The 20,106-nt window shown below is 54.4% G+C and overlaps 1 protein-coding gene across 1 annotated transcript in view; it reads left to right on the forward strand.

Moving 5' to 3' along the window:
* The first annotated feature begins 11,887 nt into the window (after positions 1-11,887).
* The window catches only part of LOC130036823 (CAP-Gly domain-containing linker protein 1-like), a 45,041-nt gene continuing 36,822 nt past the window's right edge, over positions 11,888-20,106 (forward strand). Inside the window, 2 exon segments of the mRNA XM_056128728.1 lie at positions 11,888-11,972; positions 12,693-13,234. Of these exon segments, the coding sequence (XP_055984703.1) occupies positions 11,888-11,972; positions 12,693-13,234 (627 nt within the window).

Here is a 20,106-nt window from a genome sequence, read left to right on the forward strand (position 1 = left end):
CCCCAGTGGTGTGGCGTCCTGCTGGTGGGAAGGCGCTGCCCTTGCAGAAGCCAGGACTGAGTGGGGCTTGTTGGGGGACACTTTTTAAAGATGGGGGCTGGGGGTGGGAAGAGGGGGCCCTTGTCCACTTAGGCCTCAGGGCGGGGGAGGCTGGTCAGGACTCAAGGAAGCCTCTGGTCAGCGAAAAGGCCAGCCTCAAGTAAGAGGATTGGGGACCAACACAACTGACTCACCGTGGGCAGTTGGGGCTGCTGGACTCAGAGTCACTGTGAGAGAGGAGGGTTTCAGACTGGGGGTCACTGTGATGCTGGGTGCTGTCACTCTCACCCTTGGGAGATTTGGGCGTGGCTGTGCCCTGGGGCCTCGCCCCCGGAAGAATGCCTGAGAGTAGCTTGGCTGGGCTTAGAGCTCTCCACATTCCCTCCCCGAAGTGGGCCAAGTTTCCATAGGAGAAGTTTCTCACCAAATTGATGAACAATTTTTCTTCTGTGGGGGTCGGATGGAATCTTTCCCGGGCAGACCGTTGAATGTTCAGACCCAGCGGTGCTGGGGTTTGGCCACGCCCCTGCCGTCTGCACGGGCTGCCGGGCACTGGCACCTTCCAGCACACAGGGGCACCAAGCAGCTTTCTGAGATTGGTTTGAGACAGAAGGACTCAGGGCCAGGAGAGGTGAGGGCAGAGCCATGCGTCAGCTCTGCACCACCAGGTCTGATGCATAAAGCTGTAGGGGCGGGGGTGGGGGGAAAGGAGAGAGAGAGAAGGAGAGAATAGAGAGATTGGGAATTGGGTAGAGGGTGGAGATGGCAGGGCTCAGCTGGGTAGGCTGGAGCACACTGTGTTCCTCCCCAAAGTCAAATCCAGGATGGCAGCGTGGAGGACATTTGCCTTTAATGCGGCCAACCCAGGTTGTGATCCCTGAGTGCAGCACCAGGAGGGAGCCCTGAGCACCGCAGGGTATGGCCTCCGCCAAAAAAAAAAAAAAAATTCCCATGGCCCATTAGGCAGAGAGGAGTTGGTTGACTCCAGGTGTCCCTCTCGAATCCTCCGCAGAACCCCACGGACACCTCGGCTATGCCCCCCTCACCATGCGGCTGGCCCAGCTGCTCTCCCGGCCTGGTTGGCGCAGAATCGCGGAAGTTCTGCGCATTCTCCCGGGCCCCCACTTCGAGGAGCACAGCCGCTGCCCACGGGCCTGCAGAAGAAACATAGATTTGTGAGTGATTTTGTTTTCGTGACCCGCCTTTCCCCTTGATTGAGTCTTGGCAAGACCTGAAGCCTCTAATCTTACATTCTCATTTTCTAGAAATACAATTGCCTACATTTTTCATTCAAACTCTTGAGGTTCTGCAGTGTGACCTCAGGGCTGGGTGCAGGGTGTGCGGGAAATTCTGTTTCTCCCACACGCCCGTCCCAGCCTGTTTCCTACTGGTTATTTTCAGCACATATATATTTGTTTGCTTTGCTTTGGTTTTTGCTTGGGGCCTCACCTGGTGATGCTCAGGAATTACTCTAGGGGGTTCTCAGGGGTCCATGTTTGACTCTTTGATGCCAGGGAAGCACCTTTGCACTGAACTATATATCTGGCCCCCCGGAGTTTTTCTTTTTTAAATGTTGTCGTTTTATGAAAGGTGGATTTTTGTTTGCAAATATGATTTTATATGTTTTGTTTACTATCTTTATGACAGGGAGCACTTCTGAAATATTTCTCTTTCAAAGTGTCAGCTTGGCTCTTAGGGGCGCCCGGGCCAGAACTCTGGCTCTTTCTTCTGTGCGGTGAGGTTTCTCCATGCTTAGTCCCTTAAGACAATCTGTAGACCCAAAAGCATTGATTTATGTGAGATTTCAACCAGATGCTTTTCCTATGACGTGTTCTTCGCTGTAAATAGGGAAAATTGGGCATGGCTGCAGTTCTGGCAGGCCGAGTGAGACCCCCCTCCCAACTGGGTAACTACCACCTAGAGTGTGTGACCCTCAGCCTCAGCGAGAAAGGGAGGGAAAGGGAAAATAAATACCGGAATGAAGGGGAAGATGCAAGGGGGAAACACATCAGCTTGATAATGTCCTCTAAAAACGGCATACCAGGGCCAGAGAGATAGTAAGGTGGGTAGGGCATTTGCCTTGCCCCTGGCAGACCCGGGTTCGTTCCCTGGCACTCCATATGGTCCTCCAAGCCCTGCCTGGTGTGACCCCCAGTGCCAAGCCAGGGAGTCAGCTTGAACCCGTGCACGGCCCCAGCGCCCCCGGTGCCTGCCTGCGCCCTCTGTGCCCTCTGCCATTGGAAGCTTGTGCAGGTATGTTTGAGACGCGATCGCATTTCCCTGCGTTCTTGGCCATGTGAGTTGATTTGTGGTACTGGTACTGCTGGTCTCAAGACTTGACCTTTCGAGAATGCAGGTGCATCACCAGATTTCCGGGCACCCTTTCCGCTCAGCATGTTGGTCTCAGCAGCACCTTAAGAGAAAGAACCTGGGGCTCGCTTGTGTTCTGGGCTGCTGTCACCCAGCTCCCTGTGGGTTTGCTCACGTCCCTGGGCTTCGGCCTGTGGAATCCAGAACTTTCCTGGGCTCCCCCGATGGTCTCTCCCCACCCCAGTCTTGGAGCAGGGAAGGGCTTGCATGCCCTTGTGTGGTGACAGGACAGGGGCCTGCCCGGCCCTGTGTGGTGACAGGACACGGAGTTCACCTTCCATGCGATTCATTGCATGTCTGGGAGAGGCCTCTCTGCTCCTTCTGTTCCCAGTCAGCAGTGCGGAAGCGTTGAGGAAGTGGCTTGGTCACCCCAGCTGAGGGTAGGGGCTGTCTCGGTCACACCCAGGGTCGCTCCTGGCCCTGCGCAGGCGGGGTGGGGCCATCCCAACAGACAGACCCGAGACAGGTCAGAACCAAGGGCCCCACATCCCCCCGTGGATGCTGCATTCACATCTTTTCTCCCGCCCTGAGCCACGATGGCCCCCGAGCCCGCATCCCGGCGGGGGAAGCCACGGCTCTGCTCACCTGAGCTGCTCGCAGTGACACTCACTCCGGGTATTCTGCTCAAGGGACCCCAGAACATGGGCACTCTGGCGTGTGTCATGTGAGCACTCAGATTGGGCTCAAGGCGCTGGGGGGCTCGCCCCGCCTGGTGGAGTTTGCCAAGGGCCCAGGCGCCCTCACCAAGGTCCGTCTCTGAGGCTTCCTCGTGTGAATATGAGGGACCTTCCAGCCCTCACAGAACAGAGTCTGCTGCTCGTGTCCGATCCCCCCCCCACACACACACACGGAGCCCTAGGGGCTTATAAAGAGGAATTACAAGGGCTGGAGCAATATACATTGGGAGGGCATTTGCCTTGCACGAGGCTGACCCAGGTTCAATCCCCGGCATCCCATGTGGTCCCCAAAGCACCACCAGAATAATTCCTGAGTGCAGAGCCTATCCCTTGAGCCTCGCCGGGTGGGAGTTGTTAGAGGTGTCTCTGTAGTAATACGCCGTTTTTAAACATGAATGTTTTGTTTGGGTGCTCGGGGCTGGGCAGGGCCGGGCAGGAGCCGGCTTAGCTGTCCGCAGGCAGACACAGTTCCCACTCTGAACAGTCACCTGGGCCCCAGAGCAGTTTGAAAGAGGCCCCCTAATGCTTTCCTTCCCCTGCATCATCCTCTGTGGTCTGCTCCAATGCAGAGTTTCCAGTTCTTTTCTGAGGACTCTTTGGACATCCTGACCAGGGTGGCTTAGACTCAAGTGTGAGGCTGCACCCCAGACCTGGCGGAGCCATCCTACGGGGTCTTTGGGGATGTTATGCTCACTCTGGGCCAGGCTCTCTGGGAGGTCTCCCTCTGCACCCCGCCCCCAGTCTGCACACCTCCACGGTGTTATCTTTTTATTGTTAATTTTTTCACCCGGAGAGGCACGGGGGTTACTCCTGGCTGTGCAGTCAGGATTTACTCCTGGCAGTGCTCAGGGGACCATATGGGATGCCGGGATTTGAACCCAGGTTGGCTGCATGCAAGGCAAATGCCCTCCCCGCTGTACTATCGTTCCAGCCCCGACACTAGAAGCTTCGACCTGGGGATCCTTGTTCCTTCAGCTCTTTTGCATGGAAGGGCGGGTGTGAGTCAGAACTGAGCGGCTGTGAGCGTTGGGGGGATTCCATGGCATGTGGGGTGTCCGTGAGTTTTCCGAGGCATGTGGGGTGTCCCCTGGCGGGTTCTGCAGGGCAGCTGGGGCTGGGACCCGGGTTAGGCCAGAGACCGGCCTCACCTCCGCTCACCTTCTCTCAGTCCTGTTTGCCGGCTTGCTCTTCTCTTTGAGCGCTTGCTAACTCTGATTTTTCCCCCTGACACATAAAAATTTCCTCTATCTGGATATTTTGAAGTTGAATGCCAGCGTGAGGCGGGTGACGGGGCTCGCTGATGACAGTGAATAGATGCCGTTTGCATATGTCCTGTGCCTTTAGGCTGTATGTAGTCTTGAACTGTGTCTGCAGCTCCTGAAATTTTGTTTGGAACGGAAGACTGATTTTTATGTAACTTCCTGATAGAATGTCGGCGGTGCTGCCCGAGGGGTAAGGGGTCCTCGGAGTCCTAAGGGGGGAAAATGACCCAAATTGAGGTGCTTCCTGTGTGCCAGTGTCCCATCACCCCACACCTCCCAGGGCTGGTGTTTCCCTGTCCAGAAGACGCTGGACAGACGTGAGCCAAAGCTCTAGCAGGGAGGAAGCATTTGTGCTGCAGGATGAAATAGAACTGCCTTCGGAACCCCCAGCTTTGAGTCCAGCTGACATTTTCAAGAAATACAAAACAGACTGTTTTTTCCCCCCATTTTCAGTACCAGCGCAGATAATCCCCTAAGGTTATTTGCTTTCCTGAGAGATATTTAGCTTACCCTTTCAAGGTTCGTTTAGAGCAGATCTTGGCGTTAAATCAGAGTTGGGTGCTAACCGAGTTCAGAGTGGTTCCTTATTTGCGGCCTTCTTTGTCTCTTAAGAGGAACCGTACTTACAGGCCTCCAGAGAAAACAAAACACAAGCACCCGCTTCCTCCAGGCTTGGTTCCTCTGTTCTCAACCCCTGGCCACTTGTTTATGCATCGTCCCCAGAGCAGGCGGGGGACAGAGGCAGAGAGGGTCTGAGCAGCCCCTGCATGGTGCTCCCCGAGCAGTGCTCCCCATCTTTGTGGCTTCTGTTGAGTTTCTGAAGTGAGGCCTCAGGTTCTAGTGACAAATGTCTCATGTACGGCGTGACACAAAGATGGAGTTTGTGCCATCAGTCCCAGGGGTGGGAGGAGGGAGCGTCGGGTTTTGGGGGTCAGTGGCAGGAGGATGTGACCCATAGCGTGTCGGCTTTATCTCGGGTGGGGGAAAATGTATCGTTTGGGGAGGAGTGTGCTTGGGGTACAGATTTGCCGTGTTTTTCTGGACTTCTCTCTCTCTCTCTTTTTTATCTAGGAGTACTGCTATTTATCCAGCCACTGATTAGCTGATTGAATTGTGCATGAACTCCACTTTACTTTTTTTTTCATTTTTTTATGATTTTATTTGTTGAGTCACCGTGAGAGCAGTTGCAAAGCTTTCAGGTCTAAGTCTTGGTCATACAATGAAACACCCATACCTTCACCAGTGCCCATTCTCCACCACCAACAACCCCTGTATATCCCCATCCCACGCCCTCCCCCTACGTGTGGGGCAGATGATTTCCAAATTATTCTCTCTCGACTTTGATCACGTTCAATATTTTGACACCAGACCCACCATTATTGTTTGAGATTTTACCCCAACACTCAGATCTGCTGAAAAGGCAACAGTAGACAGTTTGTTTTCTATTGCTGGTTATGAATAACCTATGATGTTGTGTGGCTACAGTAGTGGCCGCGCGATTTTGAAATTCCGAATTTGAACACTTCAATCTGGAGGGATTTCTGCCCAAACCTGCTGGGTTCCGAGATTTGCTCCTGAGTCTCTGGCATCCTGGTCATTAAGCAGCTTGATCAGGAGTCAGAGAGGCCGTTCATGGACGATGACTTGGGTTCTCGTTGGGACGGGGAGGACAGGACTGGCTCCACCCCCATCCTGTGAGGCCCAACAAGTTTTGTCACTGAGGGCCCAAGCCTGACTGTCCAGTGACCTCTGGAGGATAGCGGCCACCTGGCCGCCAGGGGGAACAGGCCAAGGCATGAAACCATGGGCCCAGCACTGCAGGGACCAGACGCCTTTCTGCCAAAAGCCACTGGGTTTCGAGATTTGTTTCTGAGTCTCTGGGATCATGGCCATTAAGCAGTTCAATCAGGAACCAGAGAGGCCAGGCCTCCAATGATATAGCTGAGCCGGAGGGGGCTTGTGGGTGTGTTTCCCACATACCTAACTTTTGGCCGTTTACTTTCTTGGTAAACGTTGCCCCAAGTTTTTGGGGTCTGGCCAAAGTCACAGCAGCAATTTTGGGGTATCTGGTGTCTGAAGGTGCCATCAGGCTGCTGATGCACTCGCCTCACAAGTATAGTGTTTTTCGTTTGTTTGTTTGTTTTTAATGTAGGAGTACTGCTATTTATTCAGCCACTGATTAGCTGATTGAATTGGGCTTGAACTCCTCCTTATTTTTTTTGTTTTTCATAATTTTATTTATTTATTTATTTTTTCTTCTTATGTTTATTTATTGAATCACCGTGGGAAAAGTTACAAAGCTTTCAGATTTAAGTCTCGGTCATGCAATGATCAAACACCTTTCCCTTCACCCTTCACCAGTACTCATTTTTACCACCAAGAACCCCAATATACCCCAGCTCCCACCCACCCAATGCCTGTGAGGTAGATGATTTCTACTTAACTCTCCTCTACATTGATTACATTCATTAATTCTACAAAAGATACACCATGATTGTTTAGAATTTACCCCCCAACAATCAGAATGGCTGAAAAGGCATTGTGAAATACATTGTTTTCTATATAAAGTTCGGAGTTCTGGAGCTGGAGAGATAGCACAGTGGGTAGGGTGTGTGCCTTTCACGTGGCCAACCCGGGTTCGAGTCCCAGCATCCATATGGTCCCCTGAGCACCGCCAGGAGTAACTCCTGAGTGCAGAGCCAGGAGTAACCCCTGTGAGTGCAGAGCCAGGAATAACCCTTGTGCATCACCTGGTGTGACTCAAAAAGCCAAAAAAAGAAAAGTTTGGTGTTCCTCCCCTCCAAACACAGGTGTGAGGTGCTGCGTTTCGCTGAGCAAGCAGAAGGAAAGCAGAGAGCTCGGGCCCAGTGGTTGATGCAGATTGCTGGGCCGGGCCGTCGATTAAGGGAAATTTGGGGATCTCTGGGACCCGTCTTCGGGCCCAGTGCTCTCCGGGGCCCCTAGCTTGGTTGTGTCCTACAAGTTGGGGGCGAGCCTGGTCTTTGTGCTTGCGTTGCGTTTGGACGAGCAGGTGGGGTGTTCAGGGCCCAGCTGCTGACACCTGATCCCGCCCTGGCCAGGTGGGAGGATGGAGATTGGCGGCTGGCCCCTGAGATGCCCAAGATAACCAGTCAAGGAGATAACCAGAGTCAATCCCAGTCGAGTTGGGTGATAGGCTGAGATAACGCACCGAGCCGCTGAGGCAGATCCTGTCTGGGGACGCCCGGGCACCTTGATCCTAGGCCGGCCTGGCCTGGTGGGGGCGGAGGCAAGTGGGCACCAGCCAACCTCGGCGTGTCTGTGGCTCGGAGCTTCCGGGCCCTTCCGCTTGCTCTGCTGTTGTTTTGTTTTTGGGTCACACCTGGCCATGCTCCGGGGTCACTCCTGGCTCTGCACTCAGGACTTACTCCTGGAGGTGCTCTGGGGTCCCTATGGGATGCCGGGATTGAACCCGGGTCAGTTGTGTGCAAGGCAAACGCCCTCCCCGCTGTACTATAGTTCTGGCCCCATGGCCCAAAACTTAAAGAAAAATCCTTGCTGGGGTTGCCCTGTCCCTGGCGCCCTGTCAGCCTCATGGGTCTGCACATGGCTTGTGAGACTGCCTCGAGTGGCCAGTGACAAGGGGTGCCCACCTGGCCTCCTGCTCCCCAGGGCTGCTCTCTGCCCAGTGCTCCCGGCCCTGCAGCCCTCAACTCCTGCCCTATGTTCGCTCCTCCTTTCTGTGGTGTCCCCCTCCTCTCTTGGTGGCCCTCCCCCTGGGGTCACCCCCGTTCCTGCGTGGTGCTGGGACAGCCGAGCTGCCGGGTTTGTGCCGGCTTTGTGCCAGGTGCACGTGTGACCCCAGGGGCTTGGACTCAGGACCTCATGCTTGTGAGGCAGTGCTCAAAACCCCCTCTCGGACATTCCTCCCCTCCAAGCTGAAGGAACGGACTTGACCCACGTTCAGGCTCACACCTCTGCTTCCTGCCGAATCACTAGCAGGCCAGGACCCGTGTGCCACGCCTGTGTGAAGCAGGGACGTTCTAGGGCGTGAGCCTGCTAGCGTCTTTGTCATGGACACATGTGGTCCCATCACAGGATTTAGGGTCACGGTCCAAACACAGGAGCATGGGGGTGAGGGGGTCGGGGCTTGTTCAGGCCGGAGACTCTACTGGGCTCACACACGGCACTGAGTGCTCAAGTCTCAGGGAGACAGTGAGGCTCAAACACATTTTCTTTCACACTGTTTTTTTCTTTTTTTTTTTTTGGCTTTTTGGGTCACACTCAGTGATGCTCAGGAATTACTCCTGGCAGTGCTCAGGACTGGTAATCGAACCTTGGTCAGCCGTGAGCAAGGCAAACCCCTGCCCACTGTGCTCTCACTTCAGCCCCTCCTTTACATCTTTTTGTGTTTTTTCAGAATTGATTGACTTCCTCGTAGCATTCGCTGGCCCTGACGTTCTCTGTAGAGTCCCTTGTGGCACACTGTGTTTCGTGGGCACCTTGGCATCAAGACTTGGCGCTTGCCTGGTGCATGGCTCACCCCATAGGTCCCCTGAGCACTGCCAGGAGTGACTCCCGAGTAAAGACCCAGGAGTAACCCTGAGCACTGCCGGGTGTCCCAAAAAACAAAAGGAAAGAAAGAAAATAGGTATCCTTGCCCAGAAGGGTAGCCCAGGGCCAAGGAGCCTGCTTGCCTGCGGCTGACCCCACCCCACCCTTTAAGTCACCCCCCCCCAGGTCCTGCCAGCATGAGCCCCCATGACTGGATCAGAGTCGGCCCTGAGCACCGCCAGGTGTCCCGTCCTGAGCCCCCAGGTTAGGTCACTCCGCCCTCCCCACCTCCCCACCACTCCCCCGTTCCTGCTCACTCATCCTCGAGGGGACCCGCACTCATTCAGCTTGTGCTCCCATCCGAGCAGGCCAGGCCATACTCCTCTGTACAGCTCTCAGGCCTTAGTGGGCTGGGCCACTCCCTGGCCACGGTGCGGCAGGTGTTGCTCACAGCACTGGGGTCACAGAGAGCAGGGCTGTCAGGGTCGGGCTCAGGGCCTCTGCCCTGTCGCTCTGCCCCTCCGCCCCCGACCCCCCGCCCACAGATTTTATGGCCCGGCTCCTGAAGAGGGCCCTGGGCACGGTCACTGGGTCCAGGTCCCACTTGGGGGATGCCGAATGACCTCAGTTGGAGATCTGTAACTGATAAACATTTGTCATACGTTTTCTGAAACCACTTTCACAGGGCCCAGGGGTCCAGAACTGGGCCCCGCAGGGACCAGAGGCACATTGGCCAGCTAGTGTTGGCATCTGCAGGGCAGCCCTCTGGAGCCTCAGCCGGACCCTGGCATCACGAAGGGTGGCGCCTGCCCCTTTAAGAAGGGCCCATGATGCCCTCCTCCTTGCTGAATTCTCCTTCTACCTTGGAACATTCTAGACACCAACTGCCATTTTCAGTCTCTGCAGGAGACTGGCACGAGCCTGTTAGGCAGAGCTCAGTTCTTTAAGCTGCGAGTGCAGTGTGACACAGGTGAATCTGAGTCTCTGGGCTTTTTGCCCACATGCGGGCGACTTTTTTCTCTAACAGTTCTTTAGTGTATGATAGTTTTTAATCTTTAGTTAAATTTTTTTTAGTAGTTATATATTTATTGGGGGTGGGGTGGGGGTGGGGTGGGGTGGGGTGGGTTGGGGTGGCCATACCTGGCTGTGCCCAGGGGTCACCCTGGCCAGCTAACGTCCCTGTGCTGACGGAGATCGAGCCCAGGACAACTGGATAGAAGGCAAGTGCCCTCCCCACTGTCCTGCCTCTCTGCCCCCTGCGGACTTTTCTATTGAAATATGGAATGACTCTGGAGTCAGAGGGCCCTCATGGGGGGCTGATGAGAAGCAGAGGAGAAGATGTCACTCCCCCGGGACTGGCTGGAGCGCTGGCACTGATGAGCGCGACGAGCCCTGCCAGCCCCACGACGCCCAATAGGCCTTCCCGGGGTCTCGGGCCAGAGTGAGGGGTTGCCCTTTTCAGGGAAAGGGAGTTGATCCTCGACCTCCTCAGGCCCCCGGGCCTTTGTCCTTCTCGCAGAAAAGCATTTCAGGAGATGAGCATGAAGCAGGAACATTTTATTTGGAGGCTTTTAGGAAGGGGAAATGAGGGAGGGAGTAACAGGCTCGAGAGAGAGTGCGGCTTCTCCAGAGGCACAGAAAGCCACTGAACACGTTAGGTTGCCTGGTTGCGTTCGGTCCGAAAGTCCACACCTCAGGAGGGGAGAAGCCCGTGACATGACCGACCTCGTAGGCAAGAGCAGTCCCTGGGTTCGGGCACACATGAGCGCCCTCCCTTGGTTCAAGGGGGCTAATCTCGGGTTTTCCCCAGGCTGCCCCTGGTGGGAGTTTCTAGCTACCTAGAGTCTGTTGCTAGGGTGGTTGCCAAGGGGGTAGAGTTGAGTGGTCCAAGGTCCTCTTAGAAATTCCTTTCCTGGCCTTTGTTCCTATTCCCTCGGGGGTCCAGCCTGCTCTGGGCCTCCTAATGTGGGTTAATTTTGACCAGACCTTGGTCCCATGCCCTCAGGTGGTCTTTTGGTGGCCATGAAGCTTTTGTTGACTTCCTCGGAGTTCCATTGCCATGGCGACGCTTCCCCCATCCACCTGTCTGCCTCAGTTCTGTGGGTTAAGAAATGGAGTTAATACTGGCTTGTAGTTATCAAACTTGGGCAGCGTCACAAGGAACGAAGGAAACGCCAAAACCTCCTTCGCTCCCCTTTGGCGCAATTTTTTTTTCTTTCTGGATCACACCTGGTGATGCACAGGATTTACTCCTGGGTCTGCTCTCGGGAATCAGTCCTGGCAGTGCTCAGAGGACCATATGGGATGCTGGGAATCGAACCTGGGTCGGCCGCATGCAAGTCAAACGCCCTACCACTGTGCTATCGCTCTCCAGCCCCCCTTTGGCGCAGTCTTGCTGGACCCTTTTCTCTGGCAGTTCTCAGCCCATAGAAAAAAGTGCGCCTATTGCTTGCCTTAGCTTCTGTGTGTAACCCCAGGCCTCACACACACACACACATACGCACGCACACACACACACACACACACAAGACCAGCCATCACTGCTGAGTCGCCTCCCGGCTAGTCAGTGTCTGGACGGGGAGGTGGTCAGTGACACTCGCAGTGCTCAGGGACGATTTCTGGCTCCTGAATGTGTTTGGGGGTGGGTGTGATGCCAAGGAGGGCGTGAGAGTCAGCTGCCTGCAGGACAAGTACCTGTCCCCTCTGCCCTCTGGCCCCGAATCTACAGTTGTTTGTTTGTCTGTTTTGGATTGAGTTTTTGTGCAGGAATGACACTTGGTGGGCTGAGGGGGCTGTGCCGGAGGCTGGGCTCGCACTTGGGGTGGCGAGTGCCAGACTGGCAGCTCTCTGGGCTCCGGAAGCTGCTGTGGTCACTCCCCTGAGACAAACTCTCTCCTCTGCTCTTCAGAGATTTATCCCTGAGAACGAGTGTGCCACAGAAGGCCCCACAGTGGGCTCGATGGTGGGGGCCCAGTAGTGGCCGCGGCAGCGTCTGACCGCCTGACCATGAGTCTGCTGAGGCCCAGCGGGCTGAAGGCCCCCACCAAGATCCTCAAGCATGGGAACTGGGCCCTGACGGCGCCCTCGGCCGGTAAGTGCGCTCAGCCCGGGCCAGGGGAGACTCATTCCCACCCGGGAACCCCCTCTCGAGTCCTCGCCCGGGAAGGCCTCCCTGAGCTGTAGGCACGTTCACGACTCTGGGGACAGCTCTCACACAAGAGTGTCACGTTCTGTGACTTTAGTGTCACGGCAACTGGTGACAGCTGAGGCGACCAACACACTCCCCCCTAACTGCTAGCTCCCTCACCCGGGGTTGGGGACAGGCTGAGAGAGGTGGACTCACCTGGACTAAAGGGCCTCATTGCCGGCCGTAGCCACAGTACAGTGGGGAGGGTAACCGGCACCCCATGTGACTCTCCAGCCTCAACCTCACATGAGTGACCCTGAGCGCAGAGCCAGAAATAGGCCCTGAGGACTGGCTGGGGTGCTCCCCACCTAAAAGAAAAAGAAGATGGACACAGCAGAAATAAGACACTGGGTTGGAGCTTTCGCCTGGCTTGGTCCCTAGCATCACGGGGTGTGTCCAAAGATTTCCCCTCAGCAGCCCAAAGTATGACTGCGGCCTGGGATGCTGCGGTAGGTAGGCACGTCCCCTTCACGGCGGGCCCGGCCAGGCTTCGCCACAAGCAGCCCCCGGCATTGGCTGGGAGTAGCCCCAAGCACTGCTGGGTGTCCCTCCCCCCCACAACCACACAATAACTGGACCTGGACAGGCCCTTCCTGACCCTTCTGACCCTTTCTGCTGTTCCAGCGGCTGCTCCCGTTGAGAAGACCGTGCCTGGGGAGAAAACCCCCAGCTCCCCCTCCCCGGAGACGCAGGAGGAGTTTGTGGACGACTTCCAGGTCGGGGAACGAGTCTGGGTGAAGGGGAACAAGCCTGGATTCATCCAGTTCCTCGGGGAGACCCAGTTTGCCCCTGGTCAGTGGGCCGGGATCGTCTTGGATGAGCCCATCGGCAAGAACGACGGCTCGGTGGCGGGTGTGCGCTACTTCCAGTGCGAGCCGCTGAAGGGCATCTTCACCCGGCCATCCAAGCTGAGCAGGAGCTTGCAGGCCGACGATGAGACCAACGGCGGGCAGCCAGCGCCTGCTGCCCAGGCCACACTGCTCCTGTCGGCCTCCCCGGCCCCTGCCGCCGCCCCGAAGGCACCCCAACCCTCCACGAAGGAGGCACCGGCCACCCCTCACATCAGCAACCTGACCAGGATGGCCAGCGAGTCCATCTCCAACCTCTCGGAGGCTGGCTCCCTCAAGAACGGGGAGCAGAAGCTGAAGCTCGGGGACCGGGTGCTGGTGAGTGCCGAGGGCAGCGGTCGTGGGTGGGTGTCCATTCACCTGTCTGGTCCATCAGCTTTTGCAGACTCGCGGTTTGGGTGGAAGCATGAGCAGCCGGGATGCCTGGTCCTGCAGTTTCCAGCGTGATGGATGCATGCGGGGATGCTGCCAATTTTACCAGTTTAGCCAAAACAGGGTGGAGGGGTCATGCCGTGTGGAGGCCGTGTGCTTTGCACGCCTCTGACCCGGGGTTTAAATCTTGGTCCCATGTACAGTCTCCCAAGCACATCCCGTAGTGATCCCTGAGCACCAAGCCAGAAGTAAGCCCTGAGCACTCTGACTGTGACTCAAAAAACAAACCAACGAACAAATTTGGAAATCGGTTCCATTGCTCTGGTTTGTGATGTTTGTGTTTGGGGCGTCACAGGGCTCACCCCGAGCCGCTCTGGGCCATTCCGTGCTCAGCTGTGCGCAAGCCCTGAGCCGTCTCTCCAGACGTGTGTGGTTTGGTGTTTGGGCCACACCTGGCCGTGCACAGGGCTTCCTCCTGGTGCTGAACCCACGGATCACTCCTGGTAGGGCTCAGGGGACCATCTGGGGTGTCGGGGATGGACCCTGGGTAGGCCACGGGTAGGGACCCGTCTCCGGAACATTCTCAAGAGTATGTTTTGCTGTCTTGGTTGCTCGATCTTCAGACTCAGCACCTGCTCTTGTGTTTCTCTGAGCAGCTCCTGGAAGGCCTTCGGTGGGGGCGGGGGGTACCCCCGTGAGATGAGTTTCTGGTGGGGGTCACCAGGTCCCTGCACGTGGCATCCTCAGTCCACCCCAAGCCCATTCCTCTGCACAGGTCCCCAAAGCAGAGGCGCTTGGCTGTAGACAACTGTTCTGCCCCAGCAGAAGCACTCAATAACGCTTTCAGAACCCATGGGAAGCGGCCGGGAAAAGTCCCCTTGGGGACGTCTGCGGCGGGCAGCTCTGACCAGACAGACTGGGGGCCGGCCTGGAGCCAGTGGCTTCCCGGGGACCACAGGGATGGCCACCGCCAGGCCGGTGGCCAAGCTGTGGAGGCCGGAGAGGAGAGCAGTGAGGGGACCCACCTGCAGGCGCAGGGTGGCCCTCGGAGGGTTCTGGAGGGTCATGGTTGGGGTTCGGTGGTGGCCAAAGAGTAACACGGGGAGGGAATTGGAGCTGGAGGAGACACACAGTTTAAAGACTGTTTGGGGGGGCTGGAGCAGTAGTACAGCAGAGAGGGCGTTTGCCTTGCACTCAGAAAACCTGGGTTCCCCGGTATCCCATAGGGTCCCCCAAGCATCGCAGGAATGATTCCTGAATGCAGAGCCAGGAGTCACCCCTGAGCATCGCCAGGTGTGACCCAAAGACCCAAAGAAGAAAAAAGACTTTTTTTTTTAACTTGCATTCACAACCATCCACACTCGGACACAGGGACACCAGTGTCATTGGAACAAGGGAGCGGGGACACCGCCACTGGCTCTGCGGTGAATAACTCTGATCAGTTATTCATTTATTGGTGGTGGTGCTCAGGGCACAACAAGCTCCCGGGAGAGCACAAGGCAGAGTCTACTACCCTGTGTCTGACTATCCTTGCCAGGGCCCAACAGCTGAAGACCTCCAGGCCCCAACCAAGGCCTTACTGGAGCCACTCTCCACACACTTGGATAAGCCTCAGACATAACAGAACTAGCAGAGGAACCCAGGTGTGTGGGACCCGGGGCTGAGATCTCTAAGCCTGCACGGTTTGGGACTGGACCTGTCAGTAGCTAGACAGTTACACCCTCCAACTGCCGTGTAACCCCAACAAAGGCCAGGATCCAGAGATTATCACAACAAGCTCCCGGGAGAGCACAAGGCAGAGTCTCCTACCCTGTGTCTGACTATCCTCGCCAGGGCCCAACAGCTGAAGACCTCCAGGCCCCAACCAAGGCCTTACTGGAGCCACTCTCCACACACTTGGATAAGCTTCAGACATAACAGAACTAGCAGAGGAACCCAGGTGTGTGGGACCCGGGGCTGAGATCTCTAAGCCTGCACGGTTTGGGACTGGACCTGTCAGTAGCTAGACAGTTACACCCTCCAACTGCCGTGTAACCCCAACAAAGGCCAGGATCCAGAGATTATCACAACAAGCTCCCGGGAGAGCACAAGTCGCGGCCGCGCGACTATTTATTTAATTTTCTCTAAATTTTCAGGGTACCTTAAATATCCTTAAATATCCAACCCACACGGCAGAGCCTGGCAAGCTATCCGTGGTCTATGCCAAATAGACCAAATTGATATGCCAAATCCAGTAATAAATGGATCTCATTTCCCTAACCCTGAATATGCAGAGTCGAGAAGGATATGGAAGGAGAAGCTGATAAAACACCAAGGCAGACATAGGCTGCCAAAACGCAGAAAAACAAAAATGATTGTCTGTACTTTTAATGCTCGTATGCTGGCATCTGCTGCATCCATTGAAGACCTTATGGTACAAGCACGAAAGATCAAGTACGACATCATTGGTCTGACCGAAATGAGAAGACATCAATCCCATCATGCTGTTTTCGACACTGGAGAAGAACTGTTCCTTGGAACATGTGATAAAAGAGGCATTGGTGGTGTCGGTATCCTTGTCAACACAAACTTAGTCACAAGCATTGATTCATTTGAATGCCTAACAACCCAAATCGGACGATTACACTTGAATAAATGTGGCTCACTACCGGCAGTTTCTATCTTTGTTGTCTATGCACCAACATCCAGTTATGGTGAAAAAGAAACTGAGAAATTCTACATGGAGCTGGAGAAATTCTATAAAGAAGATCACACCTTCTACAAGATCATTGTTGGTGATTTTAATGCCAAGATAGGACCAAGAAGATCAGTCGATGAACTCCACATCGGAACCCATGGCCTGGAATGGAATGAACAGGGTGACAGACTGTCTGAGTTCATCATGTCAACCAAAACCTTCCATGGTAACTCACAATTCCAAAAGGCTGAATCTAAACGTTGGACATGGGAGTCTCCCGATGGACGGTTCCACAATGAAATAGACCACATCATATTCAATCGGCGGTTTTGCCTAACCGATGTTGCTGTTGTCCCAAAATTCCAAACGGGATCAGACCACCGTCTTCTTCGTGCAAAATTCTACCTCACAGAACGAGGAGAAAAGAATGCAAGGTTTAAGAAGAGGACTCCCAGAACAACCACCAACTGGGAACTCTTTGGCTCTGTTGCGGCAACATGGGAAGATGCCGTCATTGACAACATTGATGAGGAATACGATCGAATGATTCAGCACCTCCATGATTGTGCAAGGAATGCCAAGAGAGAGATAACCACAAAAAACCGTCTTTCTTCGAACACTCTTGAACTTATTCGCCAACGTGGCTTGGCACGTGCCTCAGGCAACCACAAGCAAACGTCCGAACTGGCAAAACAGTGCAGAAAAGCCATCAAGGATGACCTCAAAAACAGGAGAGCAGCAGTACTGGTAGATGCAGCAGAAGCTGGGAAAAACATTCGTAATGCCCACCTGTCCTTCACCAACTACAAAACCAAGATGACTGCCCTCCGACATCATGATGGATCTATCACATCTTCCAGAAGGGCAATGGAGAAGATTATTCATGACTTCTACTCAGATCTCTTTAATAGCCACATCCACTTGCCCACATACCACATACCACATGATGGATATGTCATTCCCAATGTTCTCCCTTCCGAAATCCAACATGCCATCTCGTCGGTAAAGAAACAAAAAGCACCTGGCCCAGACAAGATCAGACCTGAACACCTGAAGAACTTACCATCAGTACTCATCAATACATTGGCTCGACTCTTCACACGCTACCTGTCTGAATGCAAGGTTCCATCCCAATGGAAAACCAGCAAGACTGTACTACTATACAAGAAAGGAGACATCCACGACATTGGCAACTATCACCCAATCTGCCTATTGTCTGTCATCTACAAACTATTCACTCGAGTCATCCTGAATAGGATTAGCAGAACACTAGATGAAGGACAACCATGTGAACAAGCTGGATTCCGAAAAGGATTCAGTACCACTGACCATATCCACACAATAACCAAGCTCATTGAGGTATCTCGGGAGTTCAAGATGCCGCTCTGTCTAACGTTCATTGATTTAAAGAAGGCCTTTGATTCTGTTGAGACGGAAGCGGTCATGGAAGCCCTAGCCAATCAGGGCGTACAAACTCAATACATCAGGATCCTTCATGAGCTCTATTGCGGATTCACTACCAAGATCTCACCATTCTACAAAGAAGTAATCATCCATATCAAGAGAGGGGTTCGGCAGGGTGATACCATTTCACCAAAACTCTTCAGTGCCACCCTCGAGAACATCATGCGACGACTAGAATGGGAAAACATGGGAGTGAAGATAGATGGTCGGCAACTACACCACCTCCGCTTTGCTGATGACATCGTTCTAATAACACCAAACATCAGCCAAGCGGCACAAATGCTGGCGGACTTTGACCGTGAGTGTGGAAAGGTAGGACTACAGCTGAATCTTACGAAGACAATGTTTATGAGAAACAGTCTTGTTCCTGACACTCCATTCGCTCTCAACGGAACCACCATCTCCGAATGCAACAGTTATATATACCTAGGTCGAGAAATCAACATGATGAATGACCTGGCACCTGAGTTACGCAGGAGGAAGAGAGCGGCTTGGAATGCCTTCAAGAGCATTGAAGAAATAACTAAAAGGACAAAGAACCTCCAGCTACGAGCACATCTCTTTGATTCCACTATTCTTCCTGCATTAACATATGCCTCAGAGACCTGGACCCTACGAAAACAGGATGAGAACGCTATTCGGGTCTCTCAAAGAGGAATCGAAAGAACTATGCTTGGAATATCACGATTCACTCAAATGAGAGATAGAATCCGGAGTTCTGATCTTCGTCAACGCTCAAGAATCAGGGACGCTGTCTCATTTGCCAAGACATCAAAAATCAGATGGGCTGGACACGTAATGAGGTTTACAGACAACCGCTGGACTAGAGCCATTACTGATTGGATTCCACGAGACATCAAAAGATCACGTGGACACCCACCTATAAGATGGTCAGACTTCTTCGTCAAGACCCTAAATGATCGGTTTGAGGCTCTACATGTTCCTAAAACGAACAGATACCATTGGGCTACGCTAGCACGCAACCGGGATGAATGGAGACGTTACTGGCACCCGCTCGAATAAATCGATGAATAACGGGGATTAAGTGATTAAGTGATTAAGGTGCTCAGGGCTGAGCTCAGGGACCACATCCGGGCAGGTGTGTGCAAGGCCAACACCCTGCCTGCTGTGCTGTTCTATTGCTCCATACCTCAGCTAGAGCACGCCTTTAAAAAATTATTTGAGGGTTTTTTTCAGGGACCACAACCAGCATAAGAGCAGTTTTCTGAAAGAAGAAAAGGGAAAAAAGAAAACCCAAACACTTTATTTGGTCTTTTTCCTAATTCAAGGAAGGTTTGCTTGGCGCTCCACGGCCTAACGCAGCCGTGGTCAGGAGGCCGTGGCGAGTGGGGGCTGGCCTCGGGGCACTGAGGCGAAGCTCCCGTGTAGGGCTGGTGCCTTCCCGGCTCTCCAAAGGGCCTCCTGCCCTTTGCCCCATTCTTCCCTGCGCACAGGAAGTCTAGGTTCTGCGCCAGCTGGCCCCGATGTTTACGGGACTGACCTCCGAGGAGCCCTTTGAAGGCTCTGACATGGCTGTTCCAGCCTCCAGGCCTGTGGAAGACGGTCCCCTGCCCCCGGCACTCCGTGTCACTGGCAGTGGACAGACTGCCCCCATGCTTGTGCTACTTTGGTTCTCTCTGGAGACTAAGGGACCCTCAGTGGGGTCACTGTAAATGCCCAGCTCTGACCTCAAGTCCCGTCTGTGCTTGCAAGTAGGCAGGGGTCTCAGAGCGGGACAGTCAGTCGCTCTGGTCAGTCTTATGGTGTCTCAGAGCGGGAGGTCACTCTGTCCGTCCTGTGGCGTCTCAGAGTCCAACCGTGAAGAGCTTCTCCGGGCTGATGTGTGGTGGTTCTCCTGACCTTGGGAGATCACTTCCCTTCTCTCCAGCTGAGCTCTGACAGAATGTTCTGGAGACAGGCTTGCAGCAGTTTTGGGCAGATGATATTTCCAGGATATAATGTCAGGGTCTTGAGAGACTTGACTGGCTTCTAGCTGTGCTGTTCCAGGAGGCTGTTTCCGGGTCAGGGATAGCATGTTCTGTGCCAGATTCTTCACCGATGACCAGCTGTGAGACAGGAACTTTGCAGCCTCTTCTCACCCCAGGGCCGCCACCCCAGCCACCTGTCTCTTGTTCTTTTATTCCTTGTCACACTCACAGTGCCCAGGGCCCACGCCTGGCCACGGAGGCTGTGCCAGGGCCTTTGCAGATGGCACTTCAGGACACACAGAGACAGTCCTGGGTGACGCTGCTACCCCTCGTGCTGCGAGTGACCCCCGAGCACGTGAACCCAGTCCTACCCCAGACCCGAAAAAAATAAAAACCACGCTCTCGGGCATTATTAGTTGAGGTCTCTCTCTCTCTCTCTCTCTCTCTCTCTCTCTCTCTCTCTCTCTCTCCTTTCTGTTTTGACTTTTTGGTTTTGGGGCCACTCCTGGCAGTGCTTATGGGTCACTCAGGCTTTGCACTGAGGAATCACTCTTGGCGGGCTAGGGGGACCATCTTGGGTGTTGAGGATTGAACCCAGGGTGGCCGCACACAAAGCAAGTGCCCTTCCCCCCTGTGCTCCAGCCCTTTTTGTCAGCATTCCCGTCAGTGTCCAGCGCTGTGATTCTGTTTTGCTCTGCGTCCCGGGGGCTAAGCATCAAGCCAAGGCATAGTGAAGGAGAACTGGAAAA

This window comes from Sorex fumeus, unplaced genomic scaffold (assembly GCF_029834395.1).
Source record: "Sorex fumeus unplaced genomic scaffold, SorFum_2.1 ptg000067l, whole genome shotgun sequence".
Lineage (NCBI taxonomy): Eukaryota > Metazoa > Chordata > Mammalia > Eulipotyphla > Soricidae > Sorex > Sorex fumeus.